Source organism: Nicotiana tomentosiformis, chromosome 5, assembly GCF_000390325.3.
Source record: "Nicotiana tomentosiformis chromosome 5, ASM39032v3, whole genome shotgun sequence".
Taxonomy (NCBI): Eukaryota; Viridiplantae; Streptophyta; class Magnoliopsida; order Solanales; family Solanaceae; genus Nicotiana; species Nicotiana tomentosiformis.
In genome coordinates, this window is record NC_090816.1 from 128844289 (window position 1) to 128865534 (window position 21246).

General features: G+C 35.2%; 2 protein-coding genes across 2 annotated transcripts; both read left to right on the forward strand.

Moving 5' to 3' along the window:
* Positions 1–5799: 5799 nt before the first annotated feature.
* LOC104108148 (RING-H2 finger protein ATL52-like) lies at positions 5800–7769 on the forward strand. The gene has a single exon (XM_070175353.1). It carries the CDS (start codon positions 6164–6166, stop codon positions 7370–7372), a length of 1209 nt encoding a protein of 402 aa, XP_070031454.1. The 5' UTR covers positions 5800–6163; the 3' UTR covers positions 7373–7769.
* Positions 7770–14482: 6713 nt separating this feature from the next.
* Positions 14483–18716, forward strand: LOC138893151 (uncharacterized). Its single transcript, XM_070176923.1, has 6 exons — positions 14483–14575; positions 14669–14788; positions 14908–15175; positions 15820–15990; positions 16096–16349; positions 18669–18716. Exons 1-6 carry the CDS (start codon positions 14483–14485, stop codon positions 18714–18716), a joined length of 954 nt encoding a protein of 317 aa, XP_070033024.1.
* Positions 18717–21246: the final 2530 nt, after the last annotated feature.

Genomic DNA, 21246 nt, shown 5'->3' on the forward strand with positions numbered 1-21246 from the left:
TAAATTAGTTACTCATAGTTATATTTACATTATGCAATTTATTTGAATAGATTCAGGCCATTTGGAGTCGGATACTCGTGGCAAGAACGTGTTTTCGAGGTGATTGGAGCGATTCGAGGTAAGTGGTTCGCCTAACCTTGTGTTGGGGACTTCCCCCTTAGGATATCTTGATATTATTTGGTGTGTGGGCATCGTGTACGTGAGGTGACGAGTACGTACACGGGCTATTATTGCAAAAATTTTGTTTAACCTTTTTAAATCATAAATTGTTTCTCTTATTAAGTCATACTAATATGTTTAAATTGTGTAGTTTAGACTAGAAAAGCATGTTTACGTGTTTAAACTACCTAATTGACATTCTGTGTGTCATGTTTAGCTAAGTCCTCATTTGCCTTATCTGTATCCAGTATAAACTGTATAACTCGATGTCATACCTGTCATTTCATCTTGTACTGCATATTTACTTTGGGACCACGAACGTATTCCGGGAGATCCCCCTGTACTGCATACTTATTTTGGGAATACGGACGTATTCTGGGAGATCCCCTTGTACTGCATATTTACTTTGGGACTACAGACGTATTCCGTGAGATCTCCCTATACTGTATATTTATTTTGGGACTACGAACGTATTTCGGGAGATCCCCTTGTACTGCATATTTACTTTGGGACTACAGACGTATTCCGGGAGATCCCCCTGTACTGCATATTTATTTTGGTACTACGGACGTATTCCGGGAAATTCCCCTGTACTGCATATTTACTTTGGGACTACGGACGTATTCCGTGAGATCCCCCTGTACTGCATATTTATTTTGGGACTACAGACGTATTCCGGGAGATCCCCCTGTACTGCATATTTACTTTGGGACTACAGACGTATTCCGGGAGATCCCCCTGTACTACATATTCATTTGAAACTACGGGACGGTATCCCGAGTGATTATCCCACTGTGTTTACCTTGTTTTGAGCCGAGGGCTCCCTTAATTGTTAAATTTTCGAGAATTTCTCTAACTATGTTACCGTAAATTTCACTTATATCTTTTACTGTTTAATTTATTATATTTACTCTGGTAGGGCCTTGACTTGACCTCGTTACTACTCGACCGAGGTTAGGCTTGGCACTTACTTGGTACTATTGTGATGTACTCATTCCCTTCCCTGCACATGTTTTCGTGTGCAGATCCAGGTGCGAGCTATCAGCCTCGGGGTTAGTATATGCTGCTGATTCTAGGAGACTTCAAGGTACTTCTGCTTGCGTCCGCAGATCTTCGGAGTCCCCTTCTACTCTCTCGCCTAGATACTTTCTTTATTATCCTTAGACTTTTGTATAGAGCTACATAGATTATAACAACTTGTGACTTAGTGATATTCGGGGTCTTGAAAAATTATTTTGTATATACCGAGTGATACTACTCTTGGCTGTTTATAATATGTTGTTTATCTTTAAAATGTTGTGTTTCTTTATATTTTTCGCAATATTAGGCTTACCTAGTCGTAAGGACTAGGTGCCATCATGACGCCTTACAGAGGAATAATTTGGGGTCGTGACAGTGCATCAGAGTTCACAGGAGTTTCAGTGAGCCCCGAGCAGTGCTCACACTAGGGAGGTTAATAGAGAAGATTCTGGTTGCCTTGGCTTTCAACCGGCCACAATCAAGAGAGCAGAAATAATATAGAAGGTGAAAAGTGAGAGAATAATAGTAATTCTTAAGCGATTAAAGTCTGTCCAAAGGAAAAATTGGGGAGGGGTTTATAAAGTAATAAAAATCAACACATAAATAAGGAAATACGGTCAATCGAACATAAACAAGGAAAGAAGAACATGCAAAAATTAATTTAGAATCGGATTAGGAGAAGAAATCAGGTAAACCCTAGTTTGACTAGGATCAGAAATTGGCGGGAGATCTTGGTGAATCAGAACCTCATAGCCTTGCTATTAACGTATACGGAGGAAATATCATCCAAATCTTGGAGAGTAGAGCGATCTCCTTTTATTCATCGACTGGTGCTTGCCAAAAATGGGCAAGTACTAAGTAACACCATCTTTACATAAGTAATAGCGGTATAATCCGGAAAAGGTAAGTAAATCATGGTAAGAATCCATGGATGATTTGGATTTAGAGAAGATTTTGGGTGGCGGCTAGGGTTTCTCAGAGAAGAAGAGAGTAGAGGATTTAGGGGCGGCTGGAGTGTGAGAATGGGATTAGGGTTTAGGGTGAGGGGATATAAGGAAATGGCAGGGATTATTATGGGTCGTTGATCATCTGAGATCAACGACCGTGATTAAAGGGAAGTGGGGCGGGTCGAGTAAACGGGTCCCGACCAGGTTGGAACAAAAGGGGTCGTTTGGTTTGGACAGGGCAGGCTGGGGTTGGGCTCATTTGTTTGGACCTTGATTGGTCCGGAAATAAGGCATAATTTGGGCCAGATTTTGAAGTAGGGGAAATAATTTTAATAAAAAGTTAAATAAAATATAAAAAATTCTATTTATGCAACTTAATACTTTAAAACAATAGTTGAAGATTATGAAAAATGTAAAAATTTATTTTGACCTTAAATAAAATGACAAATGCCATTTATTGTAAAATATAGGCTATTATTGGAAAATTATGTATTTGGCATAAAAGTGCAAATGTAATTATATAAAATAAAGTAAAATATTATAAAATAGATATGAGAATGCAAATAATAGAGTTGGATGATTAAATCATCACAAAATAATTTAAGGGGGTAATTAATACATATTCAAGTAATTTAACTTCAAGAAAATCAGTTTTAAAGTTTTAAAAATTATAAAATATTAAAAAAATACTTGTATAACCCTTGTAAATTGAGTAATGATGCACAAATGATATTTTGAAAGTATATATACTATTTGAAAAAATATGAGGGCAAAATTGGGTATCAACAGACATAACACTTCATAAGACCTCATGGGAGGGGCTTAGGTACCTGAAAATAATGAAATCTCGATAAATTATATATTTATTGAGTGATGATGGAACCGATGCAAAATGATCATCGACGATATTGTTAATATAATGTGGTACTCAATATTATTAATATTGACGAGTATCTTGAGCTCAAATCTGTCATGAAATTTGGATAGATAAATGATTGGCCAAATAAAAAATACGCAATGAAAATTGACTTCACCTGAAAAATGTAAAGTTGGACGGATAGTCTCAACATCTGAAAGTATAAAGCCAGTGGTGCTATAAATGTGTTCTTGTGCGAAAAAGGTCAAGTCGATAGACATAAAGACGACTTGTGACACAAGAAGATTTGTAAATATTCTGGCATTGATTATATAGAGACATATTCTCCTGTGGTGGATGTAGTTATTTCAGGTTTTAATCTGACAATACATGAAAAACTTGATATGCGTATAATGGAAATCATTTAAGGATTTAAATTGTTTTGAAGCATGTTAAGGTTCCCAAAAAATTATTAAATAAAACTTCAGCAAATTCTTATGTGAATTAGAGCGATCATGCCGTACATGATTTGTTTTTGTGTCTAGTGCAATTGGTGCACTAATGTATCTTGCTAGAACTATGAGCATAACAATATGCAAGCAAGATATAGTTTTATTCCTATATAAAGATATTGGAATACTATTAGGATTATATTGCTAAAGGAATCCTTGATATAGATTTGTTTATTCTAATAAATATTGCCAAAGTTTTGTTGGTTATGCAAATGCAGGCATTTTCTGAAGTTCGTTCTTAAAATAATCTATTTGTATGTGAGGGCACTACCATATTATTATTTCACAAGGCAATCAATTGTTGATACTTATTCAACAATGTCAATATACTAGCAACTGATAAATCAAGTCATTCAACACACAACCGGTGTGTGACTTTACTTTGAAGAGAAGATTCCAATAATAGTGAAGACGATGGTGTTTGTTTATCTCAATTGAAAGAAAGATATATTGAAGGAGACAAAATAAATCATATATTTCATCAAAGTTTTTTATCAGACACAATCTTCACCAAACGGTGAAATAGATGTTCAATGAATTTGTTCGCTTGATAATTTGGTGATTCTATTCAACGAAGCATGATCAACGTCAACATTTGAGAAGTTGGTATACAGGATCGGAACACAACACCTAGGTGAAATAAATTGATATTTTCATCAGAGGAAGTCAAATACGCGTTGTACTCTTTTTCCCTTAGCTACGGTTTTATCCCACTTGGTTTTTCTGACAAGGTTTTTAATGAGGCAGCAAGCAATACGTATTACATGATATGTGTACTCTTTTTCCTTCACTAGAATTTTTTTTTCATAGGTTTTTTTTCCATAGTTTTTTTTTCCTAGCGGTTTTAACGAGACACATTATCTATGTACATCCGGGGGGGTTATAAAATCTTGAATTGTGGTGGATGTCCATAACCACCAAATGAGTAATGCTCACTACTCTTCTCCATTATCTCCATAACGTTCACTATTAAAATACTTATGGAGTTATGATTGTAACTCCTAACCTCCCCATCCCCATGATCTTTCTCTATGATCTCAAATATTTAATGACATATTTCTTCACTTTTCATACCTATATAAAAGCCTTGTAATTAGATGAAAAGATTAACACAATTGAAGAAGAAATAAGAATCTCTCATCTCTTTCTCTCTATATCTCTATATCTCTTAACTTGTTTTTCCTTATTATATATTATTACTTTGAGATATATTTTATAACAACTTGAACAAAATCTTGCTTTATGATCTATATTAAGTGATGAGGATGACTTTATACAAGCCATTTCACCAAATCAACCACTGCTTCTGCACTTAATTGACTTGCGCGTCTACTATTTTTGATCGTCCAAGGCCAAGTTTTAAAGTAACATGACGTTTTTTATTGGAGTCATTTTCTCTAAAAAGACGGAACTCAAGTATTATTCATTTTAAGAGACAGATAACATGGAGAAAAAAGAGTAAAATAGTTTGGCCTCATACCACAAATCTTGAGCAGCTCTTGCATTAGTAGCGGCATTTAATGCAACCACTTGCCCATTTATTTTCATCTCTAAAATTGAGAAAGCATATATGCATTCTTAAAATGGGAGCAAGGGCGGATTTAGGTCCTTTTTACGGTTTATGTGAACCCATAATCTTTTCGCTAAACTAGATATTTTATATATGTATTTCGTAAAATTGATTTAATATTATCTATTGGCCCACGTACACCAAAAAAATTGAATGATGTACTTAATTGAATATTGAGTTATTTATCTAAAGAAACATGAATTAATTCCCACTTAGTATTTCTTTTATCTCGCTTTTTTAATGATGCATTCATGTTCCAGAAATCTAAAATCCACCTATGAATGGGAGGTTGAAAGCTTTGAACACTTCAAGTTTAGCCAAGTTATTATCCATCCTAAAGTTAAAAAAAAGGAAAAGAAAGCTGATTACCTACCTACCATAGTCCAAGAATTTATTTGTTACACGTAACTATTTAGATTTAACACAAATTAAAAGACCGATTCTTTTATATACATAATCAAACTTACATGTACATCGAATTATATAATATATTGACACTGTTACATAAAATCTTGCGTATGTTATGTTACTATTCACAAGCTTCATTTGGATATTAGTTTGTTCATTGAAGTGATACTTACGTTTAAGTGTAAAAGGATATACACAAAAAACCTAATCAATTTTGTTGTTTTTTACACTTTAGTCCTGTCTAATAGTCTTCTTTGAATTTTTGTGTGATGCAAGGCCCCACCTTTTTTATTAACGCGTATATCACGTAAAAGTCCATTGACTTCTCTCAAATCTGCCAAAACAAAGAAATTTCTAGTAAACTTCCCCTTTCTTCTTTCACCCTTACCAAAAACCAACTGAAAATCTTAGTAAAATACATGTAGTAATCCTATATCTCAATGCACACTGAGATGTAGCAGAGTGGAAAAAAAAAATCCAAGAAAAGAGTTAGTACAATTTTCTTATTTTCCCTTTTAAGGAACTGTATTCATCTTCCCCTAAATATCCAAGAAAATGATACCATTTTTCATAGTTTGTTGAAAATTCCAAGGTATTGTATAATCCTAGAAAAAGGGTCATCATCTTCTTGGTTTCTTGTTAACTTAAAGGTACTATTTTTGTGTTCCTCTAATTCTTAGTTTCTGTTTTTATGGCTATTTTTGATAGAAAGATGCTAGTAGTTACTATATTAAAACCAAATCCATTAGAAACACCTCCAATTTTTTCAGAAAAAAATACTATGTGTTTGAATTGTACACCAGATGATTGTCCTGATGATTGTGTTCCTTATTTCCCCCCTCCTCCACCTCCTATAACAAGTGATAAATATCACATGCCTTTTTATTTTATTTTAATGCTTTGTGTTCTTGGGGCTGTTTTTGTGTTTATTTGTTACATGTTTTCACTTAAGAGATATAGGTCCAATTCTAGGAATAGGAGAAATAATCTTCAACAATTGAATGAAAATAGAGAGGATTTTATTGATGAGAATCTTGGACCAATGGTTGATCATCCAATTTGGTATATACGTACTATTGGACTACCACAAGAAATAATTGATTCAATTACAGTGTTTAAGTACAAAAAAGATGAATCTTTGATTGAAGGAAGTGATTGTTCTGTTTGTTTGACTGAATTTGAGGAAGGTGAGAGTCTTAGGTTATTGCCAAAATGTAGCCATGCTTTTCATATCCCTTGTATTGATACTTGGCTAAGGTCACACAAGAATTGCCCGTTATGTCGCGCTCCTATAGTTTCTGATATGGATAATATACCTCAAATGAGTAATGCTGTGGAAGTTGTATCGATCATGAATATTGGTGGTGACTCTAGTCCAAATGAAGTTGAAGCTGAGAATGGAAGGCAAAGTGATCAACTCGAAAATCTTGAATCGAGTGAAGAAGGAAATCATGAAAATCTTGATAATGAGGAGGGGAGAACGATGGACCTATCGATGAAAATTCCACGTGTTGTTGATGAAAGGAAGAAAGGGGTTCGTGTTTTTAGCGATTTGTCTGAGCACAGAGTCAAAGTGAATGATGATCTGCAGCCAGCACGAAGATCGGTCTCAATGGATTCTTCTGCTGCTAAAATGATTCATCTCGAGATGAATCTTGAAAAAATTGAAGGGGGTTCGAGTTCAAATGATCAACTTGCAGAAGGGAATAGTAAAGGGAGTTTAGAAATTATGTCAAAGAGAGGAAGCAGAAATTCAAGTTTGTATAAAGTAATGAAGAGTTACTCCTTTGGGCGTTCACTGCAAAAAGTTCCTATTAGTATGAAGAGGTCTTTCTCTACTAGTGGAAAGTGTTCTTTGCCAACAACTAGCAGGATTCAGGATCTAAGACAAACAATGTAAGAACATTTCATTTTGGTTCTTGAATTTTTCAAGTGGGGTTCAAGATTTTCCCATATATATATATATATATATATATATATATATATATATATATATGGTTGAGCCATTTTCTGAGGCGAGGGTTTATTGGAAACAACATCTCTATCTTCACAAAGTAGGGGTAAGGTCTGCGTACACACTACCCTCTCCAGACTCCACTATGTGGAATTATACTGGGCATGTTGTTGTTGTGGTTATATATATTTGAACCATATGAAAATATTTAAGTGTAAACATAATGTTCCAAATAACAAGGAATTTGGAACAGCTGAATCCAGCAAAGTGAGACTCTTCAAATGAAGTTCTTGGAAATATTTTGGCTTGCTATTATTCAGTGATTGCACTAGCTGCTACTATATATTTGGAGCAATTGTATTATTTTTTTTATATCACATTTGGAGCAATTGTTGAGCAAAAAGCATGCTAAAAAAATGGATTCTCAAATCTCAATTACAACAGTGGTTTCAAAAGAATGAAACAGAGTCTGAAAACTAACATTGTTCAACTTTTACACTGTTAGTTTGATCAATGTTATATCTTGATAAAGAAAACTTTTAACGATGCAAGAAAGTAATACATTTATAGAGAAAACATTACATAACGTTTTAAATATGAATATTTAGATGAATTTAAATTCTTGAAAATTATAAAAGTCTGATAGAAACAGAAGAGTGTTAAACATTCTGAAATATCTCAAAATCTAAAGAATATACATAAGTTGGACAGAGAAGTATCATAAATCAAGAAATGTATCTTTTTACAAAAAAGGGAGTTTTTGAGTAACAATAAAGTTGCTTTTGTGTTACATATAGGTCACTGGTTCGAGCCCATGAAAGTAGTTATTAATGCTTGCATTAGAGTAGGCTGTATACATCACATCCTTTTGGTACGGCCCTTCCCTGAACCTGCCCGAAGGCTGAATGTGGATGATTTGTGCACTAGATTGAAAGGTTTTTACAAAGTTAGCATTGGTGAACATTGCTTGATCTTTTAGGATTATTGAAAGTAGCCGAAGTTGTGAACCCAAATGATACCATAGTCCATGGCCCAATCAGCTAAACCATCTGAGTAATGGGCTTTTCAAAAGATTTCTAAACGGTAAGTAATGGGCTCGAATCCTGTAATACAAGTACACAATAAAAGATCCGGGTATTATCATCTTTAGCCCGCGCCAAAAATTATTTATATTTGGTAGCCAAAAAAGTATATAAAATTTGTATAATTTTTATACATAACATACAAAATGTATATATCTACAAAAAATATATATTTTTCAGCTATTATTTTGAGAGCGGTTATATAGAATCATTTTCCCTAAAAGATCATTGTATGATTTTGCACTTGTTTCGTTGAAGTATAAATTTGAGTTGCTACTTGCCTCAAAAACACTGTACCTCCTCTTTTTCATATAGACCATACTCTGCTTATAATGTTAAAATCATAATTAGGTAAATAACATTTAAAAATAGTATAAAAGCAGGCAAAGGTCCTGAGGTCGAGTCTTATTGATACCCGTTATAAAAAAAAAAAGAATTCCACGTGCTAACACATGGGTGGATATATTGAAGACATAGTTATGTGAATAAAAGTGTATTCTTAGAGAGATGGTCACACACTCCAACATATAGAATCTCCAATGTAAATCAGGTGCTTTTCCTTCTGTCTTTTTTTTTTGTGAGTGAATCAATAGATCAAGCTAAAGATATTTTAAAAAAGCGACATTCAACAATAAAAAAAATTGTGCTTCTTCAATCACTTTTGTTTCATTTCATATCCCCAATCATATTATTAATCAAAGATCAAAGGCTTCTGATTCCGCCAGCTATTTTTAGTTTCAACGGCTAAAAGAGTCTAGGAGTCCGTTTGGAGTGACTTATTTTAAGTGGTTTAAAGTCAAAATAGCTTTTAAGCTATTTTATAGTGTTTGGATATAATACCCTATATTTTTTATAAGGGTGTATTGGTCATTAGCAAAAAAAAAAAAGAAACTAACTAATAAAAAACACAAAAACAAAGAGAAAAGGAATTCAATAAAAGGGTCGAAGCCCATTCTGGCCAAAAATTAAAAAAACGAAGAAAGGGGAAAAGGGGAAAAGGGAAAAGGGAAAAGAGGAAAGCAGCAAAGCTGCGCTAAAAAGAAACAGAAGCAATGAAGCATTCAAAAACAAAAGAATAAGGGCCCAAGCTCTACAGAACCAAAACGGACAGAGGCGATCAAAAGCAACCATAAAGTAGATTTACTTTGTTCTAACAAAGGGATTTAAAGAGAAGGGGAACAAGTTAGGTAATTGAATTCTAAAACTTTTCCATGGTAATCTGATTCCTTTACTTAATACTCAACACACTATTAGCTATCAACAAATTCAAGTTACTATTAATCTAGTACAGACAGTGAAATTTTATATACATGATTCTTATAGGGCTGAGTAAATATAATTTTAGAATTGGATTAAGAATTTAAAAGATAAAGTCAAGGAAAATGGGAGAAATTCATAAGACTTTTCTGTGAATTAATTGGGTATATCATATGAATAAGTTGTATTTAATAGATTTTGAAGTATTCTAAACTACCAGTAGCGTGAGTAAGTATAAATTGATGAATTAAGAGTCAAACATGAACCCAAGGGTTGGACATTCTAAATTAGCTATGAATTAGCTAAAACAAGAAAATTAACACGAGATCGATATTGATGTGATTATAGATTGATTGAAGAAAGTCGTATGGATCGTTCGAGGTGACGAGTTTGGTATTTTGCACGAAGCACTGTGAGTAGTAAACTTACTGCAATTTGTGTTTTCATAACTTGCATGATTTACACATGATTTTAAATATGAATATGTTACCGATTATTTTATGTTGCATGCGGGACAAGTCTTTTACTCGATATGATAGCGAAATAGTTATTTAAGATGATTACCATTATTTTAAATATTTCCGTTGTCACTAGATCTGTTTTGCCGCTACTTGAATTTACTGTTATCGAAATGAAATTATATGATTTGATAAGAACCGAAATGCCCTATATTGTTTTAAAATATTTTCTACGAGTATATACGAATTACAGAGATAAGCATAAATGGAAGTAGACATTGAAGGATCACATAGCTAACGGCGGGTTCGTTAGACCTGGTGCACCTTGTAATTACCGATAACCATTATAACCCTCACTAGTGGGAAGGTAGAACTAGCATACCGTTGCTGATTTTTCTCGAGTAGGGACTACCGTTATATTTGACTTCGTGCGAAGAAGTACACAGTTATACCGATTACATGATCCATTCATTGAAACCTCCCAAACATGAGACTGATTATTGTTTATTATTTCTGAAAGGGAATTTTATGATATTTTCTGTTTAATATATATACTAGCATGTTTTCTGACTTGTCCCCAATAAAAACGGTTGTGGTTAAGTGTTATTACTCACTGATCTAGCGATTCACTCCCCGCTATTTTTTTTACAGAGACAACAGTTGACGCGGGCGAGAATTTCGCTAATTAGAGCGCACAGGTTGATAGTTCTTGGTGAGCCTCGCACTTGTTCGCGTGGGCGGATATTTTATTTATTATTATAGTCTTTTCTTTGAACTCTTAGAGTCGCTCCATAGTCATTCTTTTAGTTTCATGAGTATTCTTTTGTTATTATAGACTTATGTTGAGTATCACTCTTTATTATCAAAGTTGGAGATAAATTAGTATTTCTAGCTGTTAGTGGGTTAATGGTAGATATTTATTTAGGTTAATTGATAAAGTTATTGTTGTTTGGATTGATATTAGGATGTTTGGTTGTTGATTTGAGACAGGAAAATTTTTGGGATAGTCCAAAAATAGGGGAAACTATGTCCGATTTTCTATAAAATACCGATGAGGCTTACTTGGGGGCACTTGCTCCTAAGTACCGGTCATGATCCTAAATTGGGTCGTGACAAAGTTGGTATCAGAGCCAGGTTTTACGTCCCGAGTCATGGAGCAATTTTTAGTAGAGTCTTGTTCATGGGTATGTAGGCACCCATACTTATGATCTTGAGGCTACTGAACATTTAGGAATATTTTCCCTTCTTTCATTCTTTGATCGTGCGTTGAGATAACTTGAGATTGACTTTGGAGTATTTCTTTCGCAGATGGCTAGGACACGCACACCTTCATCTGCTGGACGTGGTGCTGGACGTGGTACTACCCGAGGTGGCGGTCAAGTTGGGGTTCATCAAACTAGAAGACATGCTGCTCATCAACCTGAAGTTGGGAACATGGGTCAACCCCAAGCTACTATGCCAGATCAAGTACAAGAACATGGGGTGCAGGACGCTCCACCACCAGTTCCAACTGTTGTACCTACTGTTGCCTTACCTGTAGATACAGTGGTAAGGTTATTGAATGTGTTAGAGGCATTGGTGCTTACTTAGGGTTGAAGCTCATCTCCTCAGGCTACTTTACAGACACAAGCACCTGCACAGACTAAGACGTTCAGGAATAAGGAAGTATCCCTACAAAAGTTCCTAAAATTGAAATCACCAAAATTTACAGGTTCTAATAATTCAGCAGATCCTCAAAGTTTCTTGGATGGGACACTCAAGGCATTACGTGCTCTTGGATGTTCTAGTGAGAGAGTCGTGGAGCTCGCACAATACAAACTAGAGGATATGGCCAATACATGGTATGAACTGTGTTACTAGGAAGGCCAGCAAGAGCAACACCACTGACATGAAACGAATTCACTAAGTTGTTCATGAATCATTTTCTTCCAGACAGACTGATGCAAAAATATGCTAGAGACTTTGAGAGATTGGTTCAGACTCCAGATATGGATGTGTCAACATATAACACCAAGTTTTGTAAGCTGGCTAGATATGCTCCTTACTTAGTCCTACCGAAGAAGCTCGAGTTCAGAGGTTTGTTGATGGGTTGATTGGTCGTCTATACACTGTTGTAGTCCCCCAGATGAAGACTTTGTCATACTCTGATGTAGTCGATCTCGCTAGAAAGATTGAAAATAAGGGATGTGACGAGCGTGTAACTAGTGATTTACGTAAGAAGGCCAAGACATGGGGCTCTTTCAGTGGCGGTTTTGATGAAAATCGCAGAGCAGGAAGTTAGAGACAGCAGCAACAGGGTTCTCAGACATGGACACACCTGTCTTCACAGTCCACATACAGACCACAATACAGACAGGGTACTAGGGGACCATCATCATCTGGACATCGTAATTTTGGGCAGATATATGCCACTACTCCAGTCTGCCAGACCTTTGGTAGATCACATTTTGGCTAATGTCGTGTTCTAACTGGAGAGTGCTTTCGGTATGGCCAGTTGGGACATCACTTGAGGGATTGCCCTCATCCTCCGAGAAATTTCAATCAGACTTCTATTCAGTCTGTTGCACCTGCTCAGACCACTCGTAATACTTCAGCTGCTACATGTACAGGAAATAGAGGTTGAGGTGCTGGAGATCGTGCTACTGTGAATCAAGGACAAGGGAATGCTGGTAGAGGTCAGGCGAGAGTTTTTGCATTTACTAGACATGATGCTTAGGCCTCGAATGTTATGGTTACAGGTCTTCTTTCTATCTGTTCATTTGATGCACTTGCGTTGACTGATCTGGGATCTACTCACTCCTATGTGTCCTCGTACTTTGCTTTGAGGTTTAGTAGACAACCTGAGCTATTGAATGATCCTTTTTTGTTGCTACTCATGTTGGAGAGTCTCTATTAGCTGAATACGTGTATCGTGCTTGCCAGATTCGGGTTGAGGGTAGAGATACTCTAGCTGACCTTATTGTACTTGATATGATTGACTTTGACATGGTGATGGGAATGGATTGGTTATCTTCTTGCTATGCTTTTGTCGATTGTCATGCAAAGATAGTCAAGTTTGAGATACCAAACGAACCTAGTTTTGTTCTAAAAGGGGGTCAGGTTCCAGAGACTTGCAAAGTTGTATCTTTTATGAAGGCTCAACGACTTCTGAAGAAAGGTTGCTTGGGTCTCTTAGCTATTGTAAATGACACAAGAAAGGAAACAATTAGTATAGAAAATGTACCAGTAGTGAGAGAATTTTCTGATGTATTTCCTGAGGATTTACCAGGATTGCCTCCAGTACGAGAAATAGATTTTGGTATTGATTTTACACCTGACACACAGCCCATATCAATACCGCCATATAGGATGGCACTAGCAGAGTTGAAGGAGCTAAAACAACAACTGCAAGATTTGTTAGATACGGGTTTTATCAGACCGAGTATATCTCCATGGGGTGCACCAGTACTATTCGTAAAGAAGAAGGACGAATCCCTGAGAATGTGCATTGACTATAGGCAGTTGAACAAGATAACAATACGCAATAAATATCCTTTGCTTGTATAGATGACATGTTTGATCAGTTACAAGGAGCTGCCCACTTTTCAAAGATTGACCTCCGTTCTGGTTATCATCAACTTAGAATCAAAGATGAAGATACTTCTAAGACTGCTTTCAGAACTCGATACAGGCACTATGAGTTTCTTGTGATGCCTTTCGGACCGACTAATGCTGCAACTACATTCATGGATTTAATGAATAGGGTTTTCAAGCCATTTCTGGATAGATTTGTAATAGTATTTAATGATGATATCCTAGAATATTCTCGTAGCCAAGGAGAACACGAGAATCATCTCAGGACTGTGTTGCAGACATTGCAAAAACATCGGCTTTATGCTAAGTTCTCAAAGCGTGAATTTTGGGTAGACTCAGTATCATTTTTGGGGCATATTGTATCCAAAGATGGAATTATGGTAGATCCTAAGAAGACCGAAGCTGTGCAGAAATGGCCCAGACCTACTTCTCCTACAGAGATTCATAGCTTTTTAGGTTTGGCAGGCTATTGCAGGCATTTTGTGCAGGATTTCTCCAGAATAGTAGCGCCGCTGACCAAGCTAACACAGAAAAATGCAAAGTTTCAGTGGACGGAGGAATGGGAGTAGAGCTTTCAAAAACTCAAAACATGTTTGACAACTGCACCAATATTAGCCTTACCATCAGGTTCCAGAGAATTTATGGTGTTCTGTGACGCATCGAGGGTGGGATTAGGATGTGTTCTAATGCAAAATGGTCGCGTTATTGCTTATGCTTCGAGACAATTGAAAAATCACGAGCAAAACTATCCTACACATGATTTAGAGATAGTTGCAGTGGTATTTGCTCTAAAAATTTGGAGGCATTATCTATACGGCAAAACCTATAAGATTTATACTGACCGTAAAAGTCTGAAGTATATCTTCTAACAGAGAGATCTGAATCTTCGGCATCGTTGGTGGATGGAACTACTCAAATACTATGACTGTTCTATTTTGTATCATCCTGAAAAAGCCAATGTGGTGGTTGATGCATTGAGCAGGAAATCTATGGTGAGTTTGGCACATATAGCTCCTGGAAAAAGACTTTTGGCCAAAGATATTTAGAGACTAGAAGATACAGGTATCGGATTTGGTGTCAGAATTCAGAGGCATTGTTGGTTTGTGCTCAGGCTAAGTCTTCATTAGTTGAGCGCATTAAGGCCACCCAATATGAGGATGAGCGATTATGCAAATACAGAGATGAAACCTTAGCTGGTAAAAGCAAGGATCTGATTGTTGAAAGTGATGATGTTCTTCGATTGGGTGACAGGCTATGTGTAGCAGATGTAGATGGGTTGAGATATGCTATTCTTGAAGAAGCCCACATTTCTAGATACACTATACATCCTGGATCTACTAAAATGTATTATGACCTAAAGCAATTTTATTGGTGGGAAGGTATGAAGAAAGATATTTCTAACTTTGCTTCTAGTTGTTTGACTTGTTAGCAGGTCAAGGCTGAGCATCAGCGACCAACGGGACTACTACAACAAATTAAGATTCCGTAGTGAAAATAGGAAAGGATTACTATGAATTTTGTCACCGGGCTACCACGAACCCTTAGAGGTTATGACTCTGTATGGGTGATTGTAGATTGATTGACGAAATCGGCACATTTTTTGCCAGTGAAAACTACATATGGTGGAGTGAGGTATGCTCAAATATTTATGAACAAAATTGTTCGACTTCACGGAGTTCCAGTATCCATCATCTCTGATAGAGGATCACAATTTACCTCACGCATTTGGAATTCTTTTCAAGAAATAATGGGTACACGAGTAGATCTTAGTACTGCATTTCACCCACAGACAGACGGGTAGTCTGAACGTACTATACAGATCTTGGAGGATATGTTTAGAGCTTGCATTCTCGAGTTTGGAGGTAGTTGGGACGCTTGTCTACCTTTAGCTGAATTTGCTTACAATAATAGCTTTCAGTCCAGTATTCAGATGACACCGTACGAAGCATTATATGGTAGAAGATGTCGTTCTCCAATCGGATGGTTTGAAGCTGGTGAGACTAATTATTGGGACCTGACTTAGTACAAGAAGCTATGGACAAGGTCCAGTTGATCAGACAGAGATTGCTTACAGCTCAAAGCATACAAAAATCTTATGCGGATAAGAGAAGAAGAGACATAGTGTTCGCAATTGGAGACAAAGTGTTCCTACGAGTCTCCCCTATGAAAGGTGTAATACGGTTTGGGAAAAGAGGTAAGTTGAGCCCCAGGTTTATAGGACCGTATGAGATACTAGACCAAGTGGGAGCTGTGGCTTATCGTTTGTCACTTCCTCCTGAGTTGTCCTTTATTCATCTAGTGTTTCATGTCTCAATGCTAAGAAAATGTATATCAGACTCATCTCAGGTGGTTGAAGCACAGACTATACCGCTCGATGAGAAGTTGTCTTACGAGAAGGAGCCGATGGCCATTGTTGATAGGCAAGTAAGGAAGCAACAGTCAAAAAAAATTGTGTTCATTAAAGTCTTATGGAGAAATCATACCGATGAAGAAGCTACTTGGGAAGTAGAAAATATATGCAAGCGAAGTATCCCCATTTATTTCAGTCTACAGGTATGCACTTGTTGTAAATTCAGGGATCGAATTTCATAAGGTGGGGAGAATGTAATACCCTTTTTTTTATAAGGGTGTATTGATCATTAGCAAAAATAATAATAAGAAGAAACTAACTAATAAAACACACACAAAAAAAGAAGGAATTCAATAAAAGGGCCGATGCCCATTCTGGACAAAAATCAAAAAAACGAAGAAAGGGGAAAAGGGGAAAGCAGCAAAGTTGCGCTAAAAAGAAACAGAAGCATTGAAGCATTCAAAAACAAAAGAATAAGGGGCCAAGCTCGGCAGAAGCAAAACGAACAGAGGCGATTAAAAGAAACCATAAAGTGGGTTTATTTTGTTCTAGCAAAGGGATTTACAGAGAAGGGGAACAATCTAGGTAATTGAATTCTAAAACTTTTCCATGGTAATCTTATTCCTTTACTTAATACTTAGCACACTATTAGCTATCAACAAAATTCAAGTTACTATTAATCTAGTACACACAATGAAATTTTATATACATGATTCTTATAGGGCTGAGTAGATATAATTTTGAAATTGGATTAAGAATTTAAAAGATAAAGTCAAAGAAATTGGAAGAAATTCATAAGACTTTTCCATGAATTAATTGGGTATATCATATGAATAAATTGTATTTAATAGATTTTGAAGTATTCTAAACTACCAGTAGCGCGAGTAAGTATAAATTGACGAATTAAGAGTCAAACATGAACCCAAGGGTTGGGAATTCTAAATTAGCTAAAATAAGAAAATTAACACGAGATCGATATTGATGTGATTATAAATTGATTGAAGAAAGTAATACGGATCGTTCATGGTGTTTCGCACAAAGTAATGTGAGTAGTAATCTTACTGCAATTTGTGTTTTCATAACTTGCATGAATTACACATGATTTTTAATATGAATATGTTACCGATTATTTTGAGTTGCATGTGGGACAAATTTTTTACTCGATATGATACCGAAATAGTTATTTGAGATGATTACCGTTGTTTTAAATATTTACGTTGTCACTAGATCTGTTTTACCGTTACTTGAATTTACTTTTTATCGAAATAAAATTATATGATTTTATAAGAACCGAAATGCCCTATATTGTTTTTAAAATATTTTCTACGAGTATATATGGATTACAGAGATAAGTATAAATGGGAGTAGATATTGAAGGATCCCGTAGCTAACGGCGGGTTCATTAGACCTGATGCACCTTGTAATTACCGATTACTGTTACAACCCTCGCTAGTGGAAAGGTAGAACTAGCATACCGTTACTGATTTCCCTCGAGTAGGGACTACCGTTATATTTGATTTCGTGCGAAGAAGTACACAGTTATACCAATTATATGATCTATTCATTGAAATTTCTCAAACATGAATATTGATATTACACAGTATTTTACCGAGCTTATTACTGAATTATCAATTGATTTATATTACATGAAAAACATGATGAGACTGATTATTGTTTATTGTTTCTGAAAGGGCATTCTTAATTCTTATGATATTTTCTGTTTAATATATATACTAGCATGGTTTCTGACTTGTCCCCAATAAAAAGGGTTGTGGTTAAGTATTATTACTTGTGTGTTTGTTGCTTTGTTTCCTTGTCATATTATTCATTGTTTACTTTCGTGATGCCTTAATTGTCTTAATTCAGTGTATCTATTCTTGGTATATTTTCTTCATTGTTTCATTTATCTTGTTTATCATTATCACACTATCATATACCTGTTCAATTTTCTTATTTATTCTAGTAGGGTGTTGACCTGACCTCATCACTACTCTACCGAGGTTAGCACTTATTGGGTACCGTTGTAGTCTACTCATTCTACACTTTTGCACATCCTTTTATGCAGATCCAGGTAGCCTTACCAGCCTAGGCACCGGTGAGTAGAGCTTAGATATGGAGACTTCAAGGTATACCTACCGGCGTCTGCGGGCCTCGGAGTCACCCTCTACCTAGTTCTATTTCATTTTCCCTTTTTATAGATAATGTTGTATGAGGATATTTAGTATACTGTTGTAGAGCTTGGGACTTGGTATCACCGGATGTTGGGAGTTTTATTCTGTTGAGTTGCAGAGTTCTTTTATGTTAGTTGTCAACTCACTCCCCGCTATTTTTTTTACATAGATAGCAATTGACGCGGGCGAGAATTTCGTTAATTAGAGCGCACATGTTGATAGTTCTTGGTGAGCCTAGCACTTGTTCGCGTGGGCGGAGATTCTATTTATTGTTATGGTCTTTTCTTTGAACTCTTAGAGTCGCTCCATAGTCATTCTTTTAGTGTCATGAGTATTCTTTTGTTATTATAGACTTATGTTGAGTATCGCTCTTTATTATCAAAGTTGGAGATAAATTAGTATTTCTAGCTGTTAGTGGGTTAATGGTAGATATTTATTTAGGTTAATTGATAAAGTTATTGTTGTTTGGATTGATTTTAGGATGTTTGGTTGTTGATTTGAGACAGGAAAATTTTTGAGATAGTCTAAAAACTGGAAAAATTCTGTCCGATTTTCTGTAAAATACCGATAAGGCTTACTTGGGGGCATTTGCTCCTTAGTGCCGGTCATGATCCTAAATTGGGTTGTGACATTGGATAAAATAAAAAAGTATTTTTAAGCATTTATTTTTAAGCTAAAATGATAAAAATAAGCCAAAAACCAAAAGATGGAATTCCTAACTTATGGCTTCAAAGCTATTTTGGCTTAAAAATTACTTAAATTAAGCCAATTCAAACGGGTTCTAAAAATTTTGCGAAAGATATTAGAGTAAGCTCGATTTAGCTCAGCATAGTTGGACAATAACCTGAAAATGACGAAAGAAGCCTTTCATACAATTTGCCTTTACACTTAGAAACTAGAAGGTAAGTTCTTTATCAAAGAAAGCATGATTTTCACATCATAGGCTCATATAGGCAGATTTAATTTGCAGTACCTTTTTTCTTTAACCTATATGGATTTCTCTATAGTCCTCAACTTCTTGCGAGAACAAATCTTAAATGTTAAGTTCTACCGCCAAAAGGATGTGGTGCAATATTGCTCTTTTTTTAACCATAGGTCTCGGGTTCGAGTTGTGGGTATGGAAAAATCTTTGGTAGGGAGTGCTTCCCCTCGAATGGGATCTTATGCGGTGCGATTCTGGATATAGTCGGACTCCAATGCGGGTACCGAACATCGGGTGGAAAACCAAAAAATAAATTTAGTTATTAATTCTCTTTTTTTGTCCTCCTTTCTAAACTTTAGGACACATGACATTGAATAAGAGAGACGATATAAGAATATTTTTCAAAAAAGTGTTTATATTTTATGCGCTGCCATTAGATTAAACTGCTTACAACAATATGTAAGTCTTTAATTGACGGCCGATATAAAATCGGTCGTCACTGCTTACAACAACATTTCTAAACTTTACTCTGTCAGAGTATATACAGGGGCAGATTTATAGTTCAACATATAAGGCACGTGAACCCATGGTCTTTTCGCCAAACTAGATATTTTATGTGCATAAATTAATTTAATATTATTTGTTGGCATTCATGCTTCAAAGGGGCCAAATGTTGGCATTTATTTGAATGCTAAGTTATTTATCTAGGGGAGTAGGTATCAATTTGATGGATTATATATCACAGCGGAAGCAATTCCAGTATCATATTCATGTGTAAATTAAACAGTTAGCACATATGGAGATTATACGAGTTCCCTCTTGAAGCGTGAACAAAGTAGATCAATCTCGGTCTTCTGTTCTAGAGTAGCAAGACTACGACCTCCAAAAAATGATCCACAGTCTTCTACTATATTACTCAAATAATATCCAGAAAGAGAGAATTTTGGGTGGGCTAAATTTCAAGAAAAAATGTGTGTCAAAACGGCCAGCCCTATACCATGTATATATAGCCACGTTTTTAGGGTAAAACCTTTTTCTAAAACTTGTTGGATTTTCTTTTTCCACAAAGGAAATATTTTCTTTATTTTCAATTATTTAGGCACAATAGGGATCACAAAATTTAATTAACAAGGCTCCCTATTATAGAATTAATTTTGAATTTCGAAATTAATTTCTACAATAATAAATTACGTCTTATTCCACTAAAAAATTCGTAATTGCACTCCTTAGTTCAATTTCAAAATTCTTCCATAAAACCTTATTTAACTCCCCATGTTAAGATTCAGATACTAATCAATCAAATTAAATTGTTGACAATTTAATTCATTGATTACTTCCTTTAGACTTTTGCGTAACTTATTTCATGTGTCGGATAAAAAATCTACCGGCCGGGTTTACACATGAAAACTTATAAGTTTTCATAAAGGAGTATCATCAATCTCAAAATCGAGATATAGATTCTATCAACTAATTATTATTTTACCAGTGTATATCATTATTGTCCAGTTTATCAAGCTTATTGACCCACGAAAGAATCTCGCATTTTAATAAATCAAAACAATAAATGGCACACACAACTAATAATATTTATATTAAGATTAAGAGTATAAGTACACTGAATGGACTAAAGAAATTATTTTATTAAGTCAGTATAAAATACTTATCTCTACATGATCCGTTTAATACATACAAAATGTACTAGCACAAGAAGTCGGAATTAAACTTCTCCAAAAATCAAGATAAATTATATTTAATCTTGTGCTACAACCATTTCGATGGTTTTCTCCAATTCCATCATTAGATCGTGAACATAAACTTTATGACTTATAAGAACCGATGTATAAGCTAAACTCTATACACCAAATCATCTACTATATAAGCAAAGGGCACAGATAAATACATGATCTATTTAAAATAAAACTTTATTGAATTGAATAAATAAATAAATAATTATTCTATAAATAATACTATAACAATACCTAATTTATAGTATATCCTAACAGTCTC